We start from the raw sequence: 21,492 nt of genomic DNA, 5'->3' as shown, positions 1-21,492 counted from the left end.
GCCCATCGGCATATGATAAGGTGAGAACCAAATTGAGTTCATTGTGGTGCTGGAAATTACAGTAAGCGCTCCATGTGAGATAAAAGTTAACTACCGTATCGCTGCCGGTTGCCTGCTGAATTTTAAATTTTCTATTTTCAGTTTTGTGTCATAAATAATGATTACAAAAGAATTATTCTTTTTACTAATTTAATTTTAAAATTTTATATTATTTTCCAAACATTTAAGATTTTATTGAAGTCTGCTTTCAAGCTGTACAAGTATAACAGTAATAATATATTATAAATTATAATGTAAGTTATATAGATTTTATTATTTTATTATAATTATCAAGCTATATAAAACAACCAATATATTTATTTATGAACTAATTAATTTATACACTTTTTACATTTAGGTACTAGCTACTTATTACCTTTTTAATCATGATTTAACTAATTTTGACAACTTTTTTTTAGTTCGGCACTGTTTTTTATTTGCTTGATTTATAGTATAAATATAGTATAAATTTTATACAAAATAACAGTTTTGTTTGCGATTGCGACTAAATAGTAGTAGTAACTACTTAAAGTATATTTATATAAACAAAGTTCGAATAGCATGAAATTCCACAACTGCCAACGTAATACATCTATACATCTCCCCGCCAAATTCCAGATTGTCCCGTCGAATTTCACATCAGGGTTACCTGTCGCAGAAATATCCCAAACCAGTAATTTCTGCTGAACTGTTCCCAAACTCGTAATACTTCACCAAAAAATATGAAACTTTGTACACGGCATCGAATGTACCGTACTTAGACATCGTAAAAATGTACAGTGCCTACCGCGAAAACTCATCCAGTTACAACACAGTTCAGTAATTTCCGCTGAACTGCTCTCAAACTCGTAATACTTCACCAAAAAATATGAAACTTTGTACACGGCATCGGATGTACCGTACTTAGACATCGTGAAAATGGTAGTTGGAAAAAAAATCCCCGCAAAAAAATCCCCGGAAAAAAAATCCGCGCACTAGGAAAAAAAAATCCCCAGTTGCATTATACCGGTAGTATTAAATTATTTTATAAATTTTATTATATGAAAAATAAAATAAATATTGTATATTATGTTAAAAATTGTTATTTTATAATAAATTAAATATTACTAAATATATAAATGTATTATATTATACGCATATAAAATGTATGCCATGATGGATAAACTTTCGGCGTTTTGAACAGTATACTCGAAATCGCGATCAAGATGTAATTCCAATTTCCAACTGACCAATTAGTTGTTATTTGTTTCAGTTCCGGTTTAAGATTAGATAGTGGACAACACGCATCCTATAATCGTCGTAAAGAGTGTTTTTCCAATGTAGGTACTCGTACTTTATAGGTATTCAGGTAGGTACCATAGGCGCGCATAGGGTGTGAATTTAGGGGGAGCTGAAATAATTTATAGTACACAGACCCGTGGGGAGCGAAGCCCCCCACTACACCACCCTAATACTATAATAATTGCATTGCAATAATTATAAATTTTATTAAAAATAAAAATAAATATTTTGTAATTATATTACAAGTTATAATAACATGTAATCAGTGGCGGACTGGGAGAAAAACACAGCCCGGGAAAATCATAATTGTAGAGGCCCTCAATATACTAACGGCCTTTTAAATATATAATATATTTTTTATACGTCATGTGGATGCTATAACGGTCTATACAATGCCTATAATAACTATTTTAGATTCTGAGCGGAGCGATGAATATACTCGTATTGTTTTTACAATGATGTGTGTGTTTTTAATTTTTTTTTTGTATCTATCATCACCTTTTAGGACAGTAAAAATGCTTAGATTTTTTTCAACATTATCTTTTCTGATAGGAAAGTAGTGAATCTAGTTGGTAGTTTTCCCAGTAGTTTTCAAAAGTGCCGTGAAAAACAAAAGAAAAATTATTTTTATTTTTTGATGTAACTCTAAAACAAAAGACCATAGATAGATGCAATTTTGACTGAGTGTTTATATTAGAATTTTTTATACATCAAAACATTTTCAAAATATTTTGACTTGTTTTGAACTGTTTACGGCAATTTAAAATTGCATGTATTTTAATTTTTTTTCGATAAATATATCAATAAAATTGTATTTGTTGTCCCAAAGTGCGTGAAAAGGTAATGAAGGCTCCTCATATATTGTTACTATAGCGGTTGAAAAATATTAAAAATGCATAGGCATACATTTTTTTATAATCATTTAAAGTTTGAACTTTGACAAAATGTATCAAAATCTTGAAAATTATCAATCATTGTAATTAAAAAATTATGAAATGTTCAGTTTTTATAACTAAGGATTAAAAATTAAAAATACAGATTCTCATAAATTGTTCTTATTATGGCCAACAAATCTAAAAAATATATAAACACAGTTATTTCTTATAGACATTTTAAATTCAAATTGTGAATTTATATTTCTTTATTATAAATAAAATAAAAATTTTTAATTACATCTAGATTAGTATTCTTGCTCTACGATATTACCTCAGTGTATAGAGCAAAGCTAGCAAATTCATATGTTAGCCATACACTTTATTCACATTTATCAACTACTAGCAATAAATAAATTTATTATTATTAAACAAAAATTTGGACGAAATTACATATTAAATCCAATAATATCGATTTTGGTTATTTTGTTGTAATTTAAAAATAAATATTATTCGTGGATATAAGAAACTTTTAAGAATATATTGACATATTATTGTATTTTATACACACAATGACATTTTCAAATGTATTTTTTTGGGGAAAAATGAATTTAACCTACTGTAGAAGATACTAATGCCTAATACTAAAATTAATTACTTTAATCACAATAATATTATAAAATATGCCTATTGCCTACCTATAGTAATTTTATAGACATACCGTCTCAAAATCTCGTTTTTCGTACACAATAATATCATATCATTGAATTCAAATTTAATACCATTCATTACAGTGACCTACTATATTATTGTAACCTACTGTAAGCCTGGTCTGGCCGAACACAAGCCAGTCCCGCATTTTAAAATACCTAATCAGAAAGCTAGGTTTTTATGTTTAATAATATTTTATATTACATACTTATTACTCATTAGATAATATTTTAATTTATTATTTCACCATTATAATATTAATAAATATATATTTTATACCAGCAGCGGCCCACCGGGAAATTTCCCGGTATCCCGGTCGTCCAGTCCGCCACTGCATGTAATCATTAATTATTAATGTTAGACAAGATTTAATTTTCTGTTTGATATTGCAAATGTTTGCAATATAATTTCCCCCTCTATTTTATTGGTAAGATCACTCTCAATGCTAAGCGTAGATAGCTTGGTAAATCTTTCTATCTTTCTTGGCCCATATTGGTGCGTAACCAGTTTTTCAATCTACGCATAGCTGAGAAGGAGCGTTCACACGTTGACGAAGAAATTGGAATTGTTATTCCCAATAGCTTACAGACATTTGGAAACGAACTTTTATAACATTGATTTTTCATGCCTTCATATATAAAGCTGGCTGGTAGACTATTCATTAAAACCATCATTTCTGCTGATAAACTAACCGTTGATATTTTCAAAATATCCTGATATACATAAACAGATTTATATAATAATATTTCAAAAGATATGACTATGTAATAAATATTTTAAATAGTTTATGCGGTGCTAATTTTAAACCTGGGAGTGCTAAGCGCCCCCAAGCACTCCCCTATGTGCGCCTATGGTAGGTACACAATTAGAGATAATGAACTTTTTTCGATTGCAATAAATTGATGTTATAGCGATCATATTATATGGTATAGGTACCTAATATACAATATTTATTTATATTACCAATTTTTTATAAAATGACAACTTTTAAAATAATATACAATATTAATTTTACTTATATTATATAATTTATAACATACCTAATAGTACGGTACTACTGGGGATTTTTTTTCCGCAATTCCGTGAAAATTTATAGTGCCTACTGCGAAAACCAGAACAGTTACAACATTTAAAACGCTGTTCAGTAATTTCTTCATATATGCAAATCATTACCTACATGTGCACAAAATGATAAGAATCCTGTATGTTTTGTTGCATTACAACATTTCTAGGGCACTTACTAAAATAAAGCAACTTATATAACAACCGTTGACTTATCATTTTTCCAATTGATCAAGGTAAGTCGCTATTTAGATTTTTTGAATTGTCGAATGAAGCAGTATTTTATACACCTCAATAATTTTATAATTTATAATACAATAAAAGTGCATTCTTATGACAACTGCTGAACTGCTCATATAGGTATATTATACTGTAAATAATTTTTTAGAGCGTTGAATTATTCGCCTACATCATAATGTGTCTTAACATAATATAATAATGATATGTCTTAAGGTCAAGTAACATGTTTTACAAGATATCAATAAACGCAATCAGTTGTACCTTTTTGTACCTGTAGTGTATTGGCATCGTTATAAGTGTCAATTTTGGGCGCCCAGCGTTGTATCTTATGTGTTCTTGGAAATTAATTATGGTGGTTATATCGTTATATGGATCTTTTTTTAAAACTGAATTCTTTAACAAAATTAGTACCTATACAATAGTTACTAAAATAAAGCAATGTATTACACTTGAGAGTGACTTAGAATCCATCCATATAGATACCTGAAATTTAATGTATGACTGAAATGAAGGGTTTGTTATTTGTGCCAGAATGGTAATACATAAAACGCATGCAGTTGTATGTATCTCATTTAAATCAAAGCTATCATACCCGAATCAGTATAATTATTAATTTATCTTTATATGCCAATGAGTTTATAGTATATTAAACTATGAAGTATGCAGCTTCTACTAATACTCTCCAATGATCTCTGTCAGCGGCATTCTCAATTACTATTGCTTGATCAGTTCCTTTTAGGTCAATCTTTACCAGCGCTAGTGCGGTCTTCCTCGTGGTCACTTGATGAGTGTAATATCATAATATTTAATATTATTATTATTATTATTTTTTTTTAACATTTATTAGTATATATTCAATCTGTAACGGTTACAATAACCATATGAGCGTGAACAAAACAAAAATAAATATACATGACCCTAACGGCCTAACACCATAAGTACTTCTGTTGGGTAGTTCCTTAAACTCAAGTAAACTCACGTAAAAACACATAAACACCGTATATATGCCTATTGTAAACTAACCTTACAGATTGTATATTTTCCAAATAAATGTTATATATATATTATATATATACATGACTTGAAGTCTTACGGAGAGTAGCTTCCTGCTACCTAACAGTAACACTCATATGGTATTTATTAAAATTAAAAAATAAATTGTCTATTTTTCTTGCATTCTCATTTATTAATATTGCAAGAATTAACACAGGCAATGATTAATATTTTATTGGCTGTACACATTCATCATTGAAATTGAGATTAAGTTACTTTGGAGTTTGAACACCTATATATGATATTTAAATGCCTTAAACTTAGTTTTGTATAATTTATATACATACACACTAAAAGTTTAATTTTTAATTTTTATTATAAATTATAAAAATTTATAATAATATGTTATTGTTAAAGAAAATGCCTTATGGCTATTGGCTATAAATAATACATTTTTTGTTCCTAAAATTCTGTTTTTAATGATTGTAATAACTTTCTTATAACTTCCTATAAACTATATTTCTGTAATGTGTAATTTCCAAGTCACCCAAGAGGTATACACTGTGTAGTATAATACACATGACTCGTTTCTTATTTTTTCATTTATTTTTAACCCTGTACATGTGCTCAATCTCATTCCAATCTACACACTGCAAAAAAGTTTCCCATTGTCCTTCAGTTTTAATTTTTTAAGACGTTCTTCTAATTTGAGAATACCACTTGAAGATGAACCAAAATTTTGATGACAATTATTCATAATCTTTAATATATTTTTAAACATCATTCTTTTATCTTCATTATCATTATTTTCAATTCTAGATGTGCTAGGTTTATTTTCTTCAGTATCACCGTTTTGATTACATATCACATTATTTTCAATAGTTTTAATTTCAATATTATTAATTGGGCCGTTATTTTCTTTTATGAAAGGTTCATAAAAGGATTCATCTACAACTTTATCTCCATAGTCAATTTTAGCTATAATGAAACGATCTGTGGGAGTTATAACCGGACAATATTCAGACTTAACACCAAAATATTTATAAACAGCACATTGATGTTTACAAAATTTTCCAGTAAGCGCAGCTGAACAAGAACAAAGTCCATTACTTGTCCACATAATACATTAAACCACTTTCTTCTTCACTCGGTACTAAAAACTCATCTTCACTTTCTTGAATAATCATTTCTTTTTTTAAATAAGTAGTTTTTTTAATCATTTTTTGTAGAAATAATCTGGACGATGCATTTCTATTATCTGAAAATTCTCTTAATCTATGTTTATAATAGCTTTCTAAGGCAGTACATGTTAAATCAATTAGAGCTAAAACATTATAAACCTTTACCCTGCATAAAACATGATCTTTAAACAGTCTTACAGCAACCTCACAATAATTATTTGTAACATGACCTCTTGATGTATGATATCTAAAACAGTGGTTCTCAACCGGTGTGCCGCGGCACATTACTGTGCCGCGAGATTGTCTAGGTGTGCCATGAGAAATGTTATTAAATATGACATTTTTTTTTTTAATACAGCAACAAAATAATATTTTAAGAACTAAATTATTTAAAGTAAACAACGGAATATTATATCATAAAGTTAATAGATTTTTAATTATTAGTGAGAAACTTGAGCTTGTCGTTTCGTACACAAAAGTTCAATACGTGGTCGAGTTGAAGACAAGCAGACACGCATTCTCTGATCAACGGAAAGAAGCCTCTCCCGTTTTTTTGTTTTTTATGTTTGTTAGTGTCGAAAAGCCTAACTTTCCGATGTTGTTGTGGATGTCAAGTGCGTGTGCGTGTGTGCCGTGAAAACTTGTGATGTATAATAGTGTGCCGTGAACCAAAAAAGGTTGAGAACCACTGCTCTAAAACATAAACACCATTTTTGTCTATAACTCCAATAATTTTGTACATAGTTTATCCAATTTGGATAGTCAAGATTTTCTCTAATTGACTTTAAATATGCATGTTCTGCATCAACAATTGATTCAGAGTACAAGATAGTTCGAAACTCTTTCATAAGTATTTTACGTTTTTCCAATGGTATATTATGTTTCAAATCTCATAACCAACGCCAAACAGCCTGAAGAACATGAAATACACAAAGTAATGTACAACTATTCGGCCAAATATAGTTAATTGCATTAATTTCTGCTGAACTTTGGTCTGTAATAAAAATATTAGGAAATCCCTGTCCACAAAAGCTTTCAGGAAGAGCTTCTTTTAATAATGAAAATCCTTGACAATAAGATTCATAAGTTTGACCTTTGGTAACTATTATTGCCAAAGGTATAGCCCCAGCTGCACTTGGACACATTATAAAAGTTATGGCATGATTTAATCATTAATGGATCACATGCACTGGTGCTATCAACAAATATAATTTCTTTTGCAAAATTTAACTGGTGAGCTGATTTCATGATTGGTGTAATTATAATTATACCAAATGGGTTTTCTTTAAATAGAACTATGGCACCACTTTCTTCATATACTTTCTGTTTTTCTTTGATTTTCTAAAAAAATATATGTATATTATTAGCAGTGATGTTCCCATCATTTTTTATGAGAGTATACTATACTGAAGAAAGCTAAAATATAGGCGAGAGGTTTAATTACAATATTGAAAAAAAAATACTTCTACATTTTTAATATATAAAAACTTGATTAAAAAAATTAATTACTTAAATAAATTGACAAAAAATTGTTTTCTTAACTCATTTTCTTCGTCGACGATTCTTTTCTTTTCTTTACCGCGTGGGGCTGAATTTGCTGATTTGTGGTCTCGCAGCCAAATTTTCACATATGATTGTGGATTGAAGTCTTCAACTGGGGGGCCATTGATGGAGATAAACATTAAATCTGACACATTTTCAATCGTTAAACGAGTTCTGAGATCAGTAATGGTGAGATTCATATCAGAAAATCCTCGTTCACATTCAGAAGTACTTGTTGGAAGTATGTTTAGTGTTTTTATAAGATCAGAAGATGCATTTCGTGTACAAAAGTTTACTAAACTTTCAAATTCAGATAACCCAAATCTGCGTGACACTCTTTTAACTTCTTCTTCTCCTCTATTGTCATCAGTTTCTATTTTAAATACTTCTTCAATAACCTACAGGATAAAAAAAAAAAAAAATTTAATTTAGATGTTTGTGTACAGTAATTTAAAATTATATTATATTTTTCAATATTCCTTACCTTCAGATCTTGTAGTATTGTGCTATTGTTAAGGTCATTGAATAAGCGTTCACGCATTCTATCGACTATATTTTGCAAGAACTGCAATCTGTTGATTCCTCCAGACTTTGTTACAGTAATATTTACGCCTTTATGAATTTTGTTTTGTATAGCTTCTGTGATTTCTTTTTCTTTTTCACCAGGTTCTGCCTTCAGGCTTTCTAGGATTCTAATCGTTCTACACATTTCTGATTGAGCGCGCATTAATGTTGTTTTCCTTGATTGAAGTATACAAGACAACATCCCGAGTTCGGAAAGGACGTCATAAAAGAGTCCAAGTTCCTCTAGGAAAGAAGAAAATTCTAATTTTTTTTTTTAGCCCAATTTCTTGAGTTTGACTCATGTGCTTATGTATCCCTGGATAGTTTTCCCAAATGGCTTTTATCGTACGAAAACTACTTGCAGACCAACGCACATTTAAGATACGACTAATTTTTTTCATTTCAATTCCAACCTCCACACAAGCTTCATCTAAGGCCCTAGAATTTTTGGGACTTTGGTGATAATAAGAGTAAAGTTTATCCATTAAACATTGAAAACGAGATACACCAGCGCAATCTTTTATGACATCATGTACTGATAGTTCAAGGCGATTTAGAGAAATACCACCGATAAGGCGATAACGATTATTGCGAAATTCATTTTTCTGTAATATATATTATTTTTACATTTTCTGTCGAGTGTTGGTAATAATATTATATTATGTTATAGTAATATAATATGGTTTGCTTGAGAGTATACGTAGTGTAATCATGATAATTTAGAAAATGTTTGAGAGTATATGGCGTATATGTAGTATACACTATGGGAACACTACTGATTATTAGTTACCGATGATAAATTCAAGTAGCTTCTAACTTAACGAGTTAATTAATTTTATTGACACGGTAAGTTATTTTTTTTCCTAAACCACAGATTTAAAATAAATTCAATTTTGTACAAATTAATTTTATAAAAAAAAAATCTGAAATTTAAAATATATTAATTAATAATTATTGGAAAATTATTTATAAAAATAATTATCATAATATGACATATTGTATATTCACAGAAAATATTTAGTATAGTTGTGGATCATTTACGTTAACAAATACAATTATTTTATTATTTTATTGGATTTCATCATTGATTAAAGTATAATATACAAATATAAGTACCTATACCTACAGTAAATAACTTTAGTCTTTATTACATACATTTATTGAATTATTATTTTATTTGTTAGCTTAAAAAAAGATAGGCAGGTATAATTATTAATTTTATACTAAAAAAAAAGTAACTTATTTTTAACATAGTTAAGTTACTTTTATTTTCTAATTAACTTGTAACTTTTGCAAATTAAAAAAAAATAGAGGTAACTTTTAACTTAACTTACTTTTTTCTATATTAACTTAACTTAACGAGTTAAAAAAAAATAGTTAACTTGCCCAGCCTTGGATAAATTTATCAATTTATTATATGTTTAAATAACTTACCTCGATTAATCCAGCACCAGTACGTGGACCCAAGTTTAAATTTCTCCAAATATCATGCCAATGACGAATAGTACGGTAACATGGATTTATGCAACCATTAGCTAATGTTTCTAGTTTAAAATCTTCTTTCAACTCAATAACTGTTCGTGATATTTTTGAGCTTCAGCTATGCCCATACCATTGTCAAAATACTCATAAAATAAGTTTTTTACATCATTATTAGCTGGTAAATATCTGAGGCTTTCTGCTGTATTGATGCTATGTGTATGGTTGTTATAAATTTTTATACAACCCGTTAAACCTTTCTGTAAGAATCATTAACAGTTTTAAATTATCAATAAGAAACAATAATTTATGTTTAATGTAATTTTAAATATTGAAAATATAATAATTATATTCTTATAATAATTTAAAAAAAATGTTGAAACTCAATGTCTCATCTATAAGAATCAACAAGAATACATAAACACATTTTCAAGACACCTCATATAACAGAATCGCCACCCACTCATTATGACAATCATATAAAAGGAAAACCGAGACAAGAGCTAGACAGAAAGTAGGGATATTTGAGACATTCAGAGGCTGGTCGTCACACCACTCACAATCTTGAGATCAGTATCTTTGGAGTCAGGTCATAAGGAACAATTGCAGTTTAGCTCCCTCTCGCCATTTTGAATTTTTTTTATCGAAACTTATGTAACTCATCGAGTTAAGAACGATGGTGCAATCAGAATTGGTCGCTTTCACTTAGTTTCGAAGTTATGGCCTTCCAAAGTTTTCAATTTTACGTTTATAGGCATGCGCGCAACACTACTATAATGCCGCGTGGAGGACCATTTTTGTTATTTTTTTGTAAATTGAAAACTTTGGAAGGCCATAACTTCGAAACTAAGTGAGAGCGACCAATTCTGATTGCACCATCGTTCTTATCTCGATGAGTTACATAAGTTTCGATAAAAAAAATTCAAAATGGCGAGAGGGAGCTAAACTGCAATTATGCCATTATATTTTTATAAACATGTAATAACACAACAAATCACCAACTCCAATAAAATTCCTAAAACATAAATAAAAACATTCAATATACCAGCCAAATATATATATATATTGCTTATACTACCTTTATAAATGGATCTTTTTTTTTAGTTGCAGTAGTATTAAGTTTTATTGTAATATCAATTGTAGCTGGGCAATTCGCATTTTTTGATAATCCTTTTTTATTAATATCAGGTTTTTTGAAATTACTATGTTGACATACAAATTTTTTACTAAATAAAAACATTAATTCATTTTAATAGGTACTTATTATAATATTTGTTATTTATAATAACTGTAAAAGACCTTATGAGCAAACAATTCGTTGGCCATTCGGTATACTGGAGCGATAGTTCCAATGAGTAAAATTCAACTCCCCAATTCAGAAACCCAATTATTAAATATCTTCCATTTTCCATACATGTTAAGTTTGATCTGATGTTAACAGTATTCCCAATTTCTCCAACAATTTCATTTGTATATTTTTTAAGGAATATCATTTTGTCAAATTTCAAAAGTTTAAAGTATTAAAAGTTAAAAGTTAAAACGCGTGTGTCGTTCAGTGTCGGTCAGAGTCCAGAGAACTCACTGTACTGAGTGTACTGTCGATTGTCGAAGTGTCGACCGGTTCGGAGTCTCGGCGGATCGACCGTTCCAGGCGCGCTTATCGCGTGTCGGTGTCGTCCGTCGTCGATTGGTGGTTGAAAAGAGAAGTAATTGCACGGGTGTCCGCGCAAAGGCCATTTGAATTCAAACGGCTATTACGCGGGCCCACGTCAACATTTTTACTATTTTTATTCCAAGGTATTATTTTGTGTAAATAAAAGTGATAACTGATAAGACAATAGACATGAAAAATGTATACCTTAATTATTTATTTTTTAAGAATCAAAAAAAAATTAAAGGCATGTATGATGGTTGTATTTTTTTAATTGTATTAGTCCATATCACTGCAATTTGTTCATTACTCGGAAATCTTAAAAACATAATATATAAAATAGTTAAATGTATTAAAAATATAAAAGTTACTAAAATTCTATAATTTTAGATTCTGAGCGGAGCAATGAATGTATTGATTTTACCATGATGTGTGTTTTTTTTTTTTTGTGTTCGTCATCACGTTTTGGTGCAGTAAAAATGCTTCGATTTTTGACTTCAGTACTTCGTTCGATCAGAAAGTGAATCTAGTTGGTACATTGGTGGGTCAAAAGTAAAAAATTCTTAATACTTTTCTAAATAATCGAGAAAAACAAATTAAAAATTAAGGGAAAAACGGGAAATTTTACGCACACTCATTTTTCGACAAATCGATTTTGGTGAACCAAAAGGTTCTTACACAGGTTAAACAAATGACCATATAGATACATGAAATTTTCACCGAATGTTTATATATGTATATTCTATCCACCATGCAATTTTCAAACATTATCGACTCAAGTTGAACTATTCATAGGCATTTGAAATTTTCGATCATTATTAGTTTTTTTAAAATTAATATTGATAAAAATATATTTGTTAGGCAGAAAAGCTTGAAAATTTAATACAAGGCTCTTGCCATATTGTAACAATAGCAGTTGAAAAATAAAAGAAATTCATAGTCACAATTATTTTTTATAAGCATTCAAAATATGAATTTTGACAAAATTCGTAAAAATCACGAAAATTCACAAATTATTTTAAGCTAGAAATTCATAAAAAATTTTGTTTTTAAATCTAAGATTTCAAAATTTAATACAAGATTCCTTACAAGTTTTTCAATCTTTATTACAAATAAAAATTCCACCGGAAATTCAAATTAAATTTTTATAAGCATTTAAAGTTCAAATTTTGACTAAATACGTAAAAATTACGACAATGTTCAAATTATTTTATGCTAGAAATTCATAAAAAAATTTCCTTTTATATCTAAGAATTTTAATTTTTATATAAGGCCCTAACATATTTTTACAATAGCAGGTGAAATATAAAAGAAATATATTGGCACAATTTTTTTTTACAAGCAGTCAAATTTTAATTTTAACAACATATGTAAAAATCTCGAAAATTCGCAAATTATTTTAAACTAGAAATTATTATAAAATTTTCTTTTTAAATCTATAATATATCCTAGACAGATTAACCGTCTTCGCTCAGAATCGTTTTTCGTATACAATGATATAATATCATTGGATTCAAATTTAATTCCATCCATTACAGTAACCCACTTGTAACCTACTGTACAGCAGAGCGACATCCACGACTTACCCGCCTTTTTTTAACTTACTTATGCATATGAACATCATCCTTACCAATGTTTCTACAGCTTTTAATAGAACATATATTTACCATTTTACCACTGTTTTACAAAATATTAACAACCAAAACTAATAAACTAATAAAACTTGAATTATTTATTTTTTAATAATATAAAATATTATGCTTAAGATTTATTTTTTACTTTCTATGATATAATATTATAACAGATAATAATATTCATACATGTAATATAGATTATGATCTATATTATGTCTATGATAATATTACACTATTATAACTGGAATCAAAAAATCGAAAAATGTAAAACAAAAAAACGCGGCAACTCTCGTGGTAACTATTAATTCCGTATCATGGATGAAAAATGTTGAGATAAACATTTTTCCATGATTATTTACCTTCTACCACGATTTAAGATATCTTAATTCGTGCCTTCTACCTAAGTTTATTATTGCTGACATGATAAATTGATAAGGGCTAAACGCGCAGTCCATCTATATTATGTTTTGGTGATGATGTTGATCACCAATGCGCGAAATTTGTCTCTTACAGAAGGAAAAGGATTAGACGCACGGTCGCTGGACCGGTCGGTCGAAGGTAAAAAGAGATAATGAAATTAGAACACTGAATTATTTTGGTAGGACACTGGTGTGTCGAAAAAGATTTATTTTGTTGAAACGTAAATAATATTCGGTACAAAATACACGACGAACCGCTTGTCGATATAACACAAAGTCGTTTTTTGCGGACAAACAGAATAAAGTCGAAAGGACGGGGTCGGAGCAAGACGAGACGAGGTCGGTAGCTCTAAGCTCGTAGAAAACGTAGTGATTGATTTGGTGTCGGGCGCGACGGTGCAACGGTCGTTCCGGCACTCGTTCGGTCGTTCCGTTGCGCACTTGCGCAGCGCGCGCGAAGCGCGACGGTCGGTCGTACGTCCAGCGGCGAGTTGAGCCGGCGGGACGTAGAGGGGGCGAGACGCGAGTTAATCGGTCGGTCGGTGCAAGGAGCATAAATATTACTCGTGAGCGCAAGTGTGTTAAAATTTATACAATGCAAAAAGGACGGGCGGTAACGTTGGTACAATGTTGCATGTGATGATACGTCGGAGTATCACACTATCACCACAATGTCTATGATTTAATGTGTAGAGCATAGACCTTATACTCATAGACGGAGCAAGCTAGTAGTTCCCGCGGTAATCGGTGGCTGCGCTGCACATGTTGTTTCATACTTCTGCGCATGTGCATAGGACAAACCAGGTTGTGCATAAAACGCTTATTATTATCGTATCGTATTATCAATACTAGAAATATGTCATGAAGCAGAAAGAACTTTTCGATCTTTTAATGTTTTTTTTACCAAATATTAAACACAAAATGTTTAATAAAATAAAACACAAAATATACCAGAAACCAAATATTTTCAATGAATATATATATATATTTTTATGTTGACTACCTTTATGTAAATTGTATGAATTTAAATTTTCTATAAATAAGCATTTTAACTTTTAATAAAAATATGAATTTTTGAAATATCAAAATCGAATTACACTAAAATTTCTTACAATCAAATACCTATATAGCTATAATACATGGATTAAATTTTAGTATAACTATACCTACACCACTTAAAATTATAACTTGCGTTAGACCATAGACAAATATATATTCAATCTAGACTATTTTTCATAATAATTAGCAGGGCTTTGGACTTGGGACTATGTGCTTAAAATCACAAATATATGTACCTATTTAAGCATCCAACAACATAAAATGTGTGTTAATGTAAGTTATTCACAATTTTTAGGAGACATAAATGCTAGTATGCTTTAAATATCAAAAAATCTATCACCGTTAACTTTTTTTACTTTGGTTAGGTATAATATATTTATAATGATTTTTGTCTTTAAGTTTCATTAGTTTAAATGCTGTCCTTAAAAACAAATACTTATACAGAAAATTGAATTTCATAATTGTATTAATAATTTTTATACATATACAAAATGAATTTATTATGTAAATAATTAAAAAAATTCCAATTTATAAAAAAAGATAAAATATGCAGTATAAATTTTAAAAAATATGCATATATAGGAAAAAGTTGGAAATAGGTAGGTATGCTTAAATATGTGCAAAAAACTTTTAAATTTCAAATCCAGACACCCCAAAACAAATTTATAATGAATCAGATTTATTCTATTTGTTTCTGGACAAATGTTTTGCAAATTTGAAATTTGCAAATGCATAATCCCGAGCCCTAATAATTATTTTACAACATTAATATCTTAATAATATAAATAAATAAACATATTTTATGTTATCAGAAATGACAACACTGCTAAGGTGATAGCTATGAGTATAAGGTCTATGGTGTAGAGTGTACTTAAAATCCATGATAACAATAATATGTAAAATACATTGATAATAATAAATTTACTAATTAGTAATTACTGATAAATAGTAATACAAATTTAAAAACGTGCAATTCACTTAAGTTAATATTTATTATTTACTAAATAGAAGTCGTTAATAAAGAAGTAAAGAACTCTTCAATATTTCAACCATAATTCTTATCTTAACATCAACTTTTATAATTGTGTTTTAAAAGGTATTCCATTTTCAGAATTACAAAATGGCAGCTGAAGAATTACAAAAAAAGTTTCAAACAGAATTGGATGCTTTAAAACAATGTCAAAAAGAAATTAATCAATTAGTTGGAAATCGTCAACAGTTGGATGGTCAACTAAATGAAAATTCAATTGTCAAAGAAGAGTTAGCTCTTTTAAAATCTTCAGGTGAAGTATATAAAATGGTTGGCCCTATATTATTGCGTCAAGATCATACAGAAGCTAAAGAAAATATTGACAAACGTATGAGTTATATAAAAAATGAATTGCAAAGAATTGATGACCGGGTACATACATTAGAAGAAACACAAGAAAAATATAGGGAGTCACTTACTAAATTACAACAACAGTATCAAGCTCAACAAATAAAAAAGTGATTTGTTATCAATTATTTTGATTTACAAATCAACTTATGAAAAATTATTCTACTAATTATTTAATGTGTCTAGTTCATTGAATTTCTAATAATTTGTAAACGTTTTCATATGTAATACCATTAATAATATATTAACTTGTACTCAATATATCTATGAACTAAAAAAAATGGTTTATTTAATTTAATTATAATAATAACTATTTGTTCAATAATAATTCTTTTTTTTTTATGTTAAGTAACTAAGTAAAATAGAATGTAATAATACAAAGTTGTTGGACGTTAAAGTATGTAAGTGTAAATTATACTTACCGTCAACCGGGCCAACTTAGGAACAAAAATATTATCTTTTAGTTTTACCTCCAAAACGGCCTATTCTCAATTAATTAATGTGAGACAAGTATTCTGTTGTTATCTTAGAAATATTCAAAACCATTTTGCTAGTGTCGCAGCATCAAATTTTCAACTAAAGTATTCATTTTTATTAATTCTTTTTTTACTAATATCTATGGTTTTGAAAAGGTCCGAAAACTTAACTAATACTCATTGAATGAGACGTTTTACATAGAAATGTATGATATAAAATTTGTTCAGATGTGTATTAAATTTACGAATCGACATAATAAATTATTATAATCCTGCATACATATCTGTAAATTGTTTTTTAATTTCTAGTCCATCTTGGGCCACTATTATTCATCCATGGTCAAATTTATAATTAGGATAAATTTAAACAAGTTAATTCCATTTAAACAAGACTAACCTTAATACAATTTAGTCTGAATAATTAGTCTACAGTTATATTTTTAACTTTCTACGGATGGGTGAATGTCGAAGAAAAATTGGTGAAAATTATAAGAACAAGAATGTTTTTATTTTTTTGTATATTATGTTAATATACACTCAACAGGTACAATATATATTTTTTAAATTCAGAAAATTATATAGTATTTTTTTTAAATTTAAAATAGTGCCCCAAGTTGGTTCAAGTAAATTATAAAATAGATTTTTCATAAGAAAAACATGAATGCCCCATGTTTTCAATATTCGGTACAACAATGGGGCAAGAAGAAAAATAAAAAACACATAGAAGAAATGATAATGTATCAAGATTTAGGGTCATGGCCAATGGGTGGATAGGCATACCAAAAAGCTGGAAATTTTCCAGTGGGCTCCCCACTGTACCTAAGCCTCTGTCAAACAAAAAGTGTCATTTTCACATCGCGTGAAAATATCAGGCCAACTAGCCATTTACTGCTTTAACGCACCTTATAAGGCGGTCTGTTAGATAGAGCCTTAAGCAATTGTACTTGGTAGTTGGTATTTAATTTTTTTATCAGTTGACATTTTATATTAGGGTCTATTTTTGGAAATTTCTGGTAGACCAAAATAGTCTATCTAGTATCTACCCATGTTTGTTTGTACAGCAACTATGTAAATGAGCATGAGAGCTGAAGTGAACTAATTAATTGTGTAGAATTTATCAAATATTAGTTTATACTGACTAACTGTATATTATCTCTATAGGTTTAGAGAGAATTCCACTCTTCGTAGTCTGACTAGTCTGTTTGAGACTGAACAATTGTACTCTATGTTATGGGTCATAATTCAAAAATGTTGATGACTGTCATCTATCATACATAACTGTACTGCTGTCTGCTGCTACGGCCTACGCCCTACACGGCTACACTGATTCTTGTGGTGGGAGCTGATATGTAAACTATTAAATTGTGTAAAATGTTTAAAAATTAGCACAAATTAATTTTCTACTTAACACTTAACAAATTTGGTTATAGACGTTTTAGTTTATTTTTTTAGTTGTGTAGCGTGTAGGGCCGTTTAATATCATAGAAGTACAATTTTTACATATAAATATTTTAATCAATCCATACATATTATGTTTCACATGGTATACCTGATATAATATATATGGTAATATGGTATATTATACTGCAGCGATTTTCAAATTAGAGTCGTCAGTTAGGTTGGTCAACAATTATTTTATGGACTATGGACATAAATATTGAAAACATACACTTTTTAATGACCATAAATTATAATGGGTCAGGACGTCAAAAAGCTAGAGACTTGAGAACCGCTAATATTATATGCTGGTACATACTACAGTTTTTCAAGCAACATTTGGTGGTACAGTGGTAAACAACGGTAATCAGAAAAAAAGTTCCACGCCAAGAAAAAAAGTTAAGTGAAAAACGTACCGATAAACTACAATTTTATTCTTGTACGGCAGGCTCTAAAGCTGTGTTTACAGAGTCTTATTTTAGTTATCTTAAAGACTTAAATGACTAATGTCTGGTGTAGACGTGTAGTGGTGTAGTGTATACAAATAAAATGCTTAAATTGCAGTTTAGCTACCATGTGATTTCTTCAATTTTTTTTCGAAACCTAGGTAAATCGACGTTTTAAAAATGATGGTGCTCGAAGACCTTTTGTTTTTTTTTTCTCGACGTCGCCATACAAATCCATCGATAGCACTATTCAAGGGACACAAACGAAGAATATGCTTTTTAATGTATTATTTTTACTTATTAGATTCCACTCTTGAAGTTTTTCTAGTACTTCGATACTAACGGGCCCGTTTGTTTTGCACGAGAAAAGTTCAAAAATATTTAAAAGATTAAGACACATGTTTCACAAATAATGCATACCGCATACTGCCGAGTGCCAATTACGATGATTTCAAGCCCGACCGAAACATTAGATAGGTACGAGTTTATGACCTACAATTTTTATCTTAATATCTTTTGATGTTCTTTTAATAATAAGTTATCCGCCTAGTTATCCCGTAACTGGGAATATCTGTTACACAAATATATTTATATATATTTTTGGCACCATCATTTTTAAAACGTCGATTTACCTAGTTATAGCTAATCAAAGTTATGTCGTAGTATGAACAGTGATCACACGTTTTGCGGCACTCGTCGCTGCGCTCCTCGGCGCCGTCGCTCCGCTCCGCAAATCGAAAATATCCCTCGACTTGCTATGCAGCACTACCTCGAGTAGGTCACAGGGTAATTACTAGGGTTAGGATATTTATGACTTTTGCATATTTTTTCTTTTAGTCGAGCACATTGCAGACCAAGTTATAAATTCATTTTGTGCGACATAGAATCAGATGCATTAAATTTTATTTTGCATATTTAGGGATTTTTATGAATAAATGCATATTTCGCCAAAAAATAACTTCAATAAAAACCGATAGGTATAGGCACAGTCGGTTTCACATTTAACGAAAATGAGAAAATATGAAACCCGTAGTATATATAATTAACTTATCTTTATTACTTATAGTTATCTTAACTTTGACTCTACGTTATTAATCAAGTTTACGACCGATGATTGCGATAGTGTGTCGAATTCACTGTAAGTACCTATATGTTTTTAATTTCAAAATATCATATTTTTATATATTTGTATTTAAGTTTAAAGTTATAAAAAAGTTGTAAAATAATTTAAAATACATTTTGGATTAGAAATACAATTTTAAAATGACTTGTTTAATTTTTTTAAAGGGCATATTTTGATAGGTTGTGCATATTTATAAGTGTTTTTAAGGTCATAAACATCCTAACCCTAACATAAGTATTTATATTTTATATTACTAATATATTTGTATAGTATAAACTCGAAGACTTCCGCGCGGCAATGCAGCAAGCACGCTGTCGTTGTGCGCATGCGTTTAAAACTAAAATCGAAAACTTTGGAAGGCTGTAACTTCCAAAATAACGGTTTGCGCAAATTTATTTTTGCATCATTGTTCTTAACTCGTCGAAATACATATGTTTCGAAAAAAAAATTTGAAAAAATCGCGTGGTAGCTAAACTGCAATTATACCGAAAATTCAATTTAATTAGGCACATTAATGTACATATGGAAGGACGCAAAACTTTTGTTCTAACAAATATTTTTTTTTGTTTATTATTAAAAGATTCTTGCGCTACACGTACAATATAAATATATAATAATATTTTGATGGTAAAAATATTTATCGTTGTGGCTAGAGACCCGGACGCATATTACCATTCTGCACACGAAATAAAACCCATATGAAAATACAGCTTTCTCATTGGCTCTACATTTGGCGGGATAAAATATTTAAAATATTTATTATTATTATCATTATTTTTTTGATTCTAATTTAATCTAATTTATTACTATGTATCATGTATGTATATTGTATCTATTTAGTATGTATGCTATTTTTTTTTGTCGAATAAATTATTATTGTTATCATTAGATAATTGAAGAAAATAAGAATATATAATCTCAGGAATCTTTTAGTTTTTTTTTTATACTTTAATTTAAAACGAATTCTGAGATCATTGAAATTGTAATGCTTATAACTCGCATTAAAATAAAAATTTTAAAATATGACATCCATTACATTATAATCTTACTTTTAAATAGAATAACATTATGTATAACAGAGTTTAGTGAATTATTAAGAACATACAATTTGCAGGTATTTTATGTATTTGTAAGATGGAGATGACAAATAATAATGACTAATGACATGTTTTTTAACATTTGTATAAAAAGTAACACTATATCAAGTAATGAATTGGATAGTTATTATTTAAATTAATATATTAAAAAATGATCAATGATCAATTATATTAATGTTATCTAGACAAAAGATATTTAAATATTTTAAATATTTAATTCATAATCATGCAATAGAAATATTTATTATTTATTAATATTATTTTTGTTATAGGCTGGCTTTATAATATAATATATTAGTATATTAGAATTAATCTATTGTTAATCTTAATTTGTATTGTTTTGTAGCTGTCAAGTTACCTATCATAGTTGTATACTAGTGGCTTTAAAATAAAATAATAGATTTTTATGCATCATGTAATAGAAATAGCCGTGCTCTATGTTCTAATCACAGACTTCTATACACAGATATAGATAATATTATCTATATCTGTGCTTCTATACCATAGACATAATAAGATTAATTACTTTTTTAATTTTAATTTACTTTTATAAATCTCTTTATCTAGGAATGCCTACCAACTGCAGAAACTGCTCTTCTAAAAAGACAATTAAACCATGAAGGTGGTGCATACTCCCCTGATTTACGTACATTTGCCTTAACTTTACATTTTTATTCACCGAATGCCTATAACTTTGTACGTGAAACTTTTCAAAATGCTTTACCCGCTCTTAGTACCCTACGAAAGTGGTATTCATGTATTGATGGTAAACCAGGTTTTACGGCTGAAGCCCTGAATGCTGTTGAAA

General features: G+C 29.0%; 3 protein-coding genes and 1 pseudogene across 6 annotated transcripts; 1 reads left to right on the top strand and 3 right to left on the bottom strand.

Moving 5' to 3' along the window:
* Positions 1 to 5,418: 5,418 nt before the first annotated feature.
* On the bottom strand, positions 5,419 to 7,717 carry LOC149054735 (uncharacterized; annotated as a pseudogene).
* Positions 7,718 to 7,801: 84 nt separating this feature from the next.
* Positions 7,802 to 10,056, bottom strand: LOC149054734 (E3 SUMO-protein ligase KIAA1586-like). Its single transcript, XM_089229632.1, has 3 exons — positions 9,920 to 10,056; positions 8,406 to 8,923; positions 7,802 to 8,319 (listed from the first exon to the last, which is right to left on the bottom strand). Exons 2-3 carry the CDS (start codon positions 8,685 to 8,687, stop codon positions 7,885 to 7,887), a joined length of 717 nt encoding a protein of 238 aa, XP_089085758.1. The 5' UTR covers positions 8,688 to 8,923; positions 9,920 to 10,056; the 3' UTR covers positions 7,802 to 7,884.
* LOC149054733 (uncharacterized) lies at positions 9,920 to 11,533 on the bottom strand. 3 transcript variants are annotated; one of them, XR_016192140.1, is made up of 4 exons: positions 11,264 to 11,533; positions 11,043 to 11,190; positions 10,403 to 10,979; positions 10,086 to 10,224 (listed from the first exon to the last, which is right to left on the bottom strand). XR_016192140.1 is itself a non-coding variant. In XM_089229634.1 (3 exons), the coding sequence occupies exons 1-3, from the start codon at positions 11,455 to 11,457 to the stop codon at positions 10,048 to 10,050; spliced, it is 519 nt and encodes a 172-aa protein (XP_089085760.1). In that variant the 5' UTR covers positions 11,458 to 11,533; the 3' UTR covers positions 9,920 to 10,047. The 3 variants fall into 3 exon arrangements, 2 of the variants coding, with proteins under 2 accessions (XP_089085760.1, XP_089085761.1); XM_089229634.1 differs by lacking the exon at positions 10,403 to 10,979 and having other exon boundaries at positions 9,920 to 10,224; XM_089229635.1 differs by having other exon boundaries at positions 10,081 to 10,979.
* A 4,064-nt stretch (positions 11,534 to 15,597) lies between these two features.
* LOC149054732 (prefoldin subunit 6-like) lies at positions 15,598 to 16,862 on the top strand. Of its 2 annotated transcripts, none has more exons than XM_089229636.1 (2): positions 15,598 to 15,752; positions 15,839 to 16,862. In XM_089229636.1, the coding sequence occupies exon 2, from the start codon at positions 15,848 to 15,850 to the stop codon at positions 16,217 to 16,219; it is 372 nt and encodes a 123-aa protein (XP_089085762.1). In that variant the 5' UTR covers positions 15,598 to 15,752; positions 15,839 to 15,847; the 3' UTR covers positions 16,220 to 16,862. The 2 variants fall into 2 exon arrangements, with proteins under 2 accessions (XP_089085762.1, XP_089085763.1); XM_089229637.1 differs by having other exon boundaries at positions 15,824 to 16,862.
* The last annotated feature ends 4,630 nt before the right edge of the window (positions 16,863 to 21,492 follow it).

The sequence above is a fragment of the Diuraphis noxia genome, unplaced genomic scaffold (genome assembly GCF_037042655.1).
Source record: "Diuraphis noxia isolate RWA-SAM2 unplaced genomic scaffold, SU_Dnox_SAM2 contig0005, whole genome shotgun sequence".
Classification (NCBI taxonomy): Eukaryota; Metazoa; Arthropoda; class Insecta; order Hemiptera; family Aphididae; genus Diuraphis; species Diuraphis noxia.
Note: the sequence above shows the minus strand (reverse complement) of the source record. Positions and strands in the feature narration are given on the sequence as shown.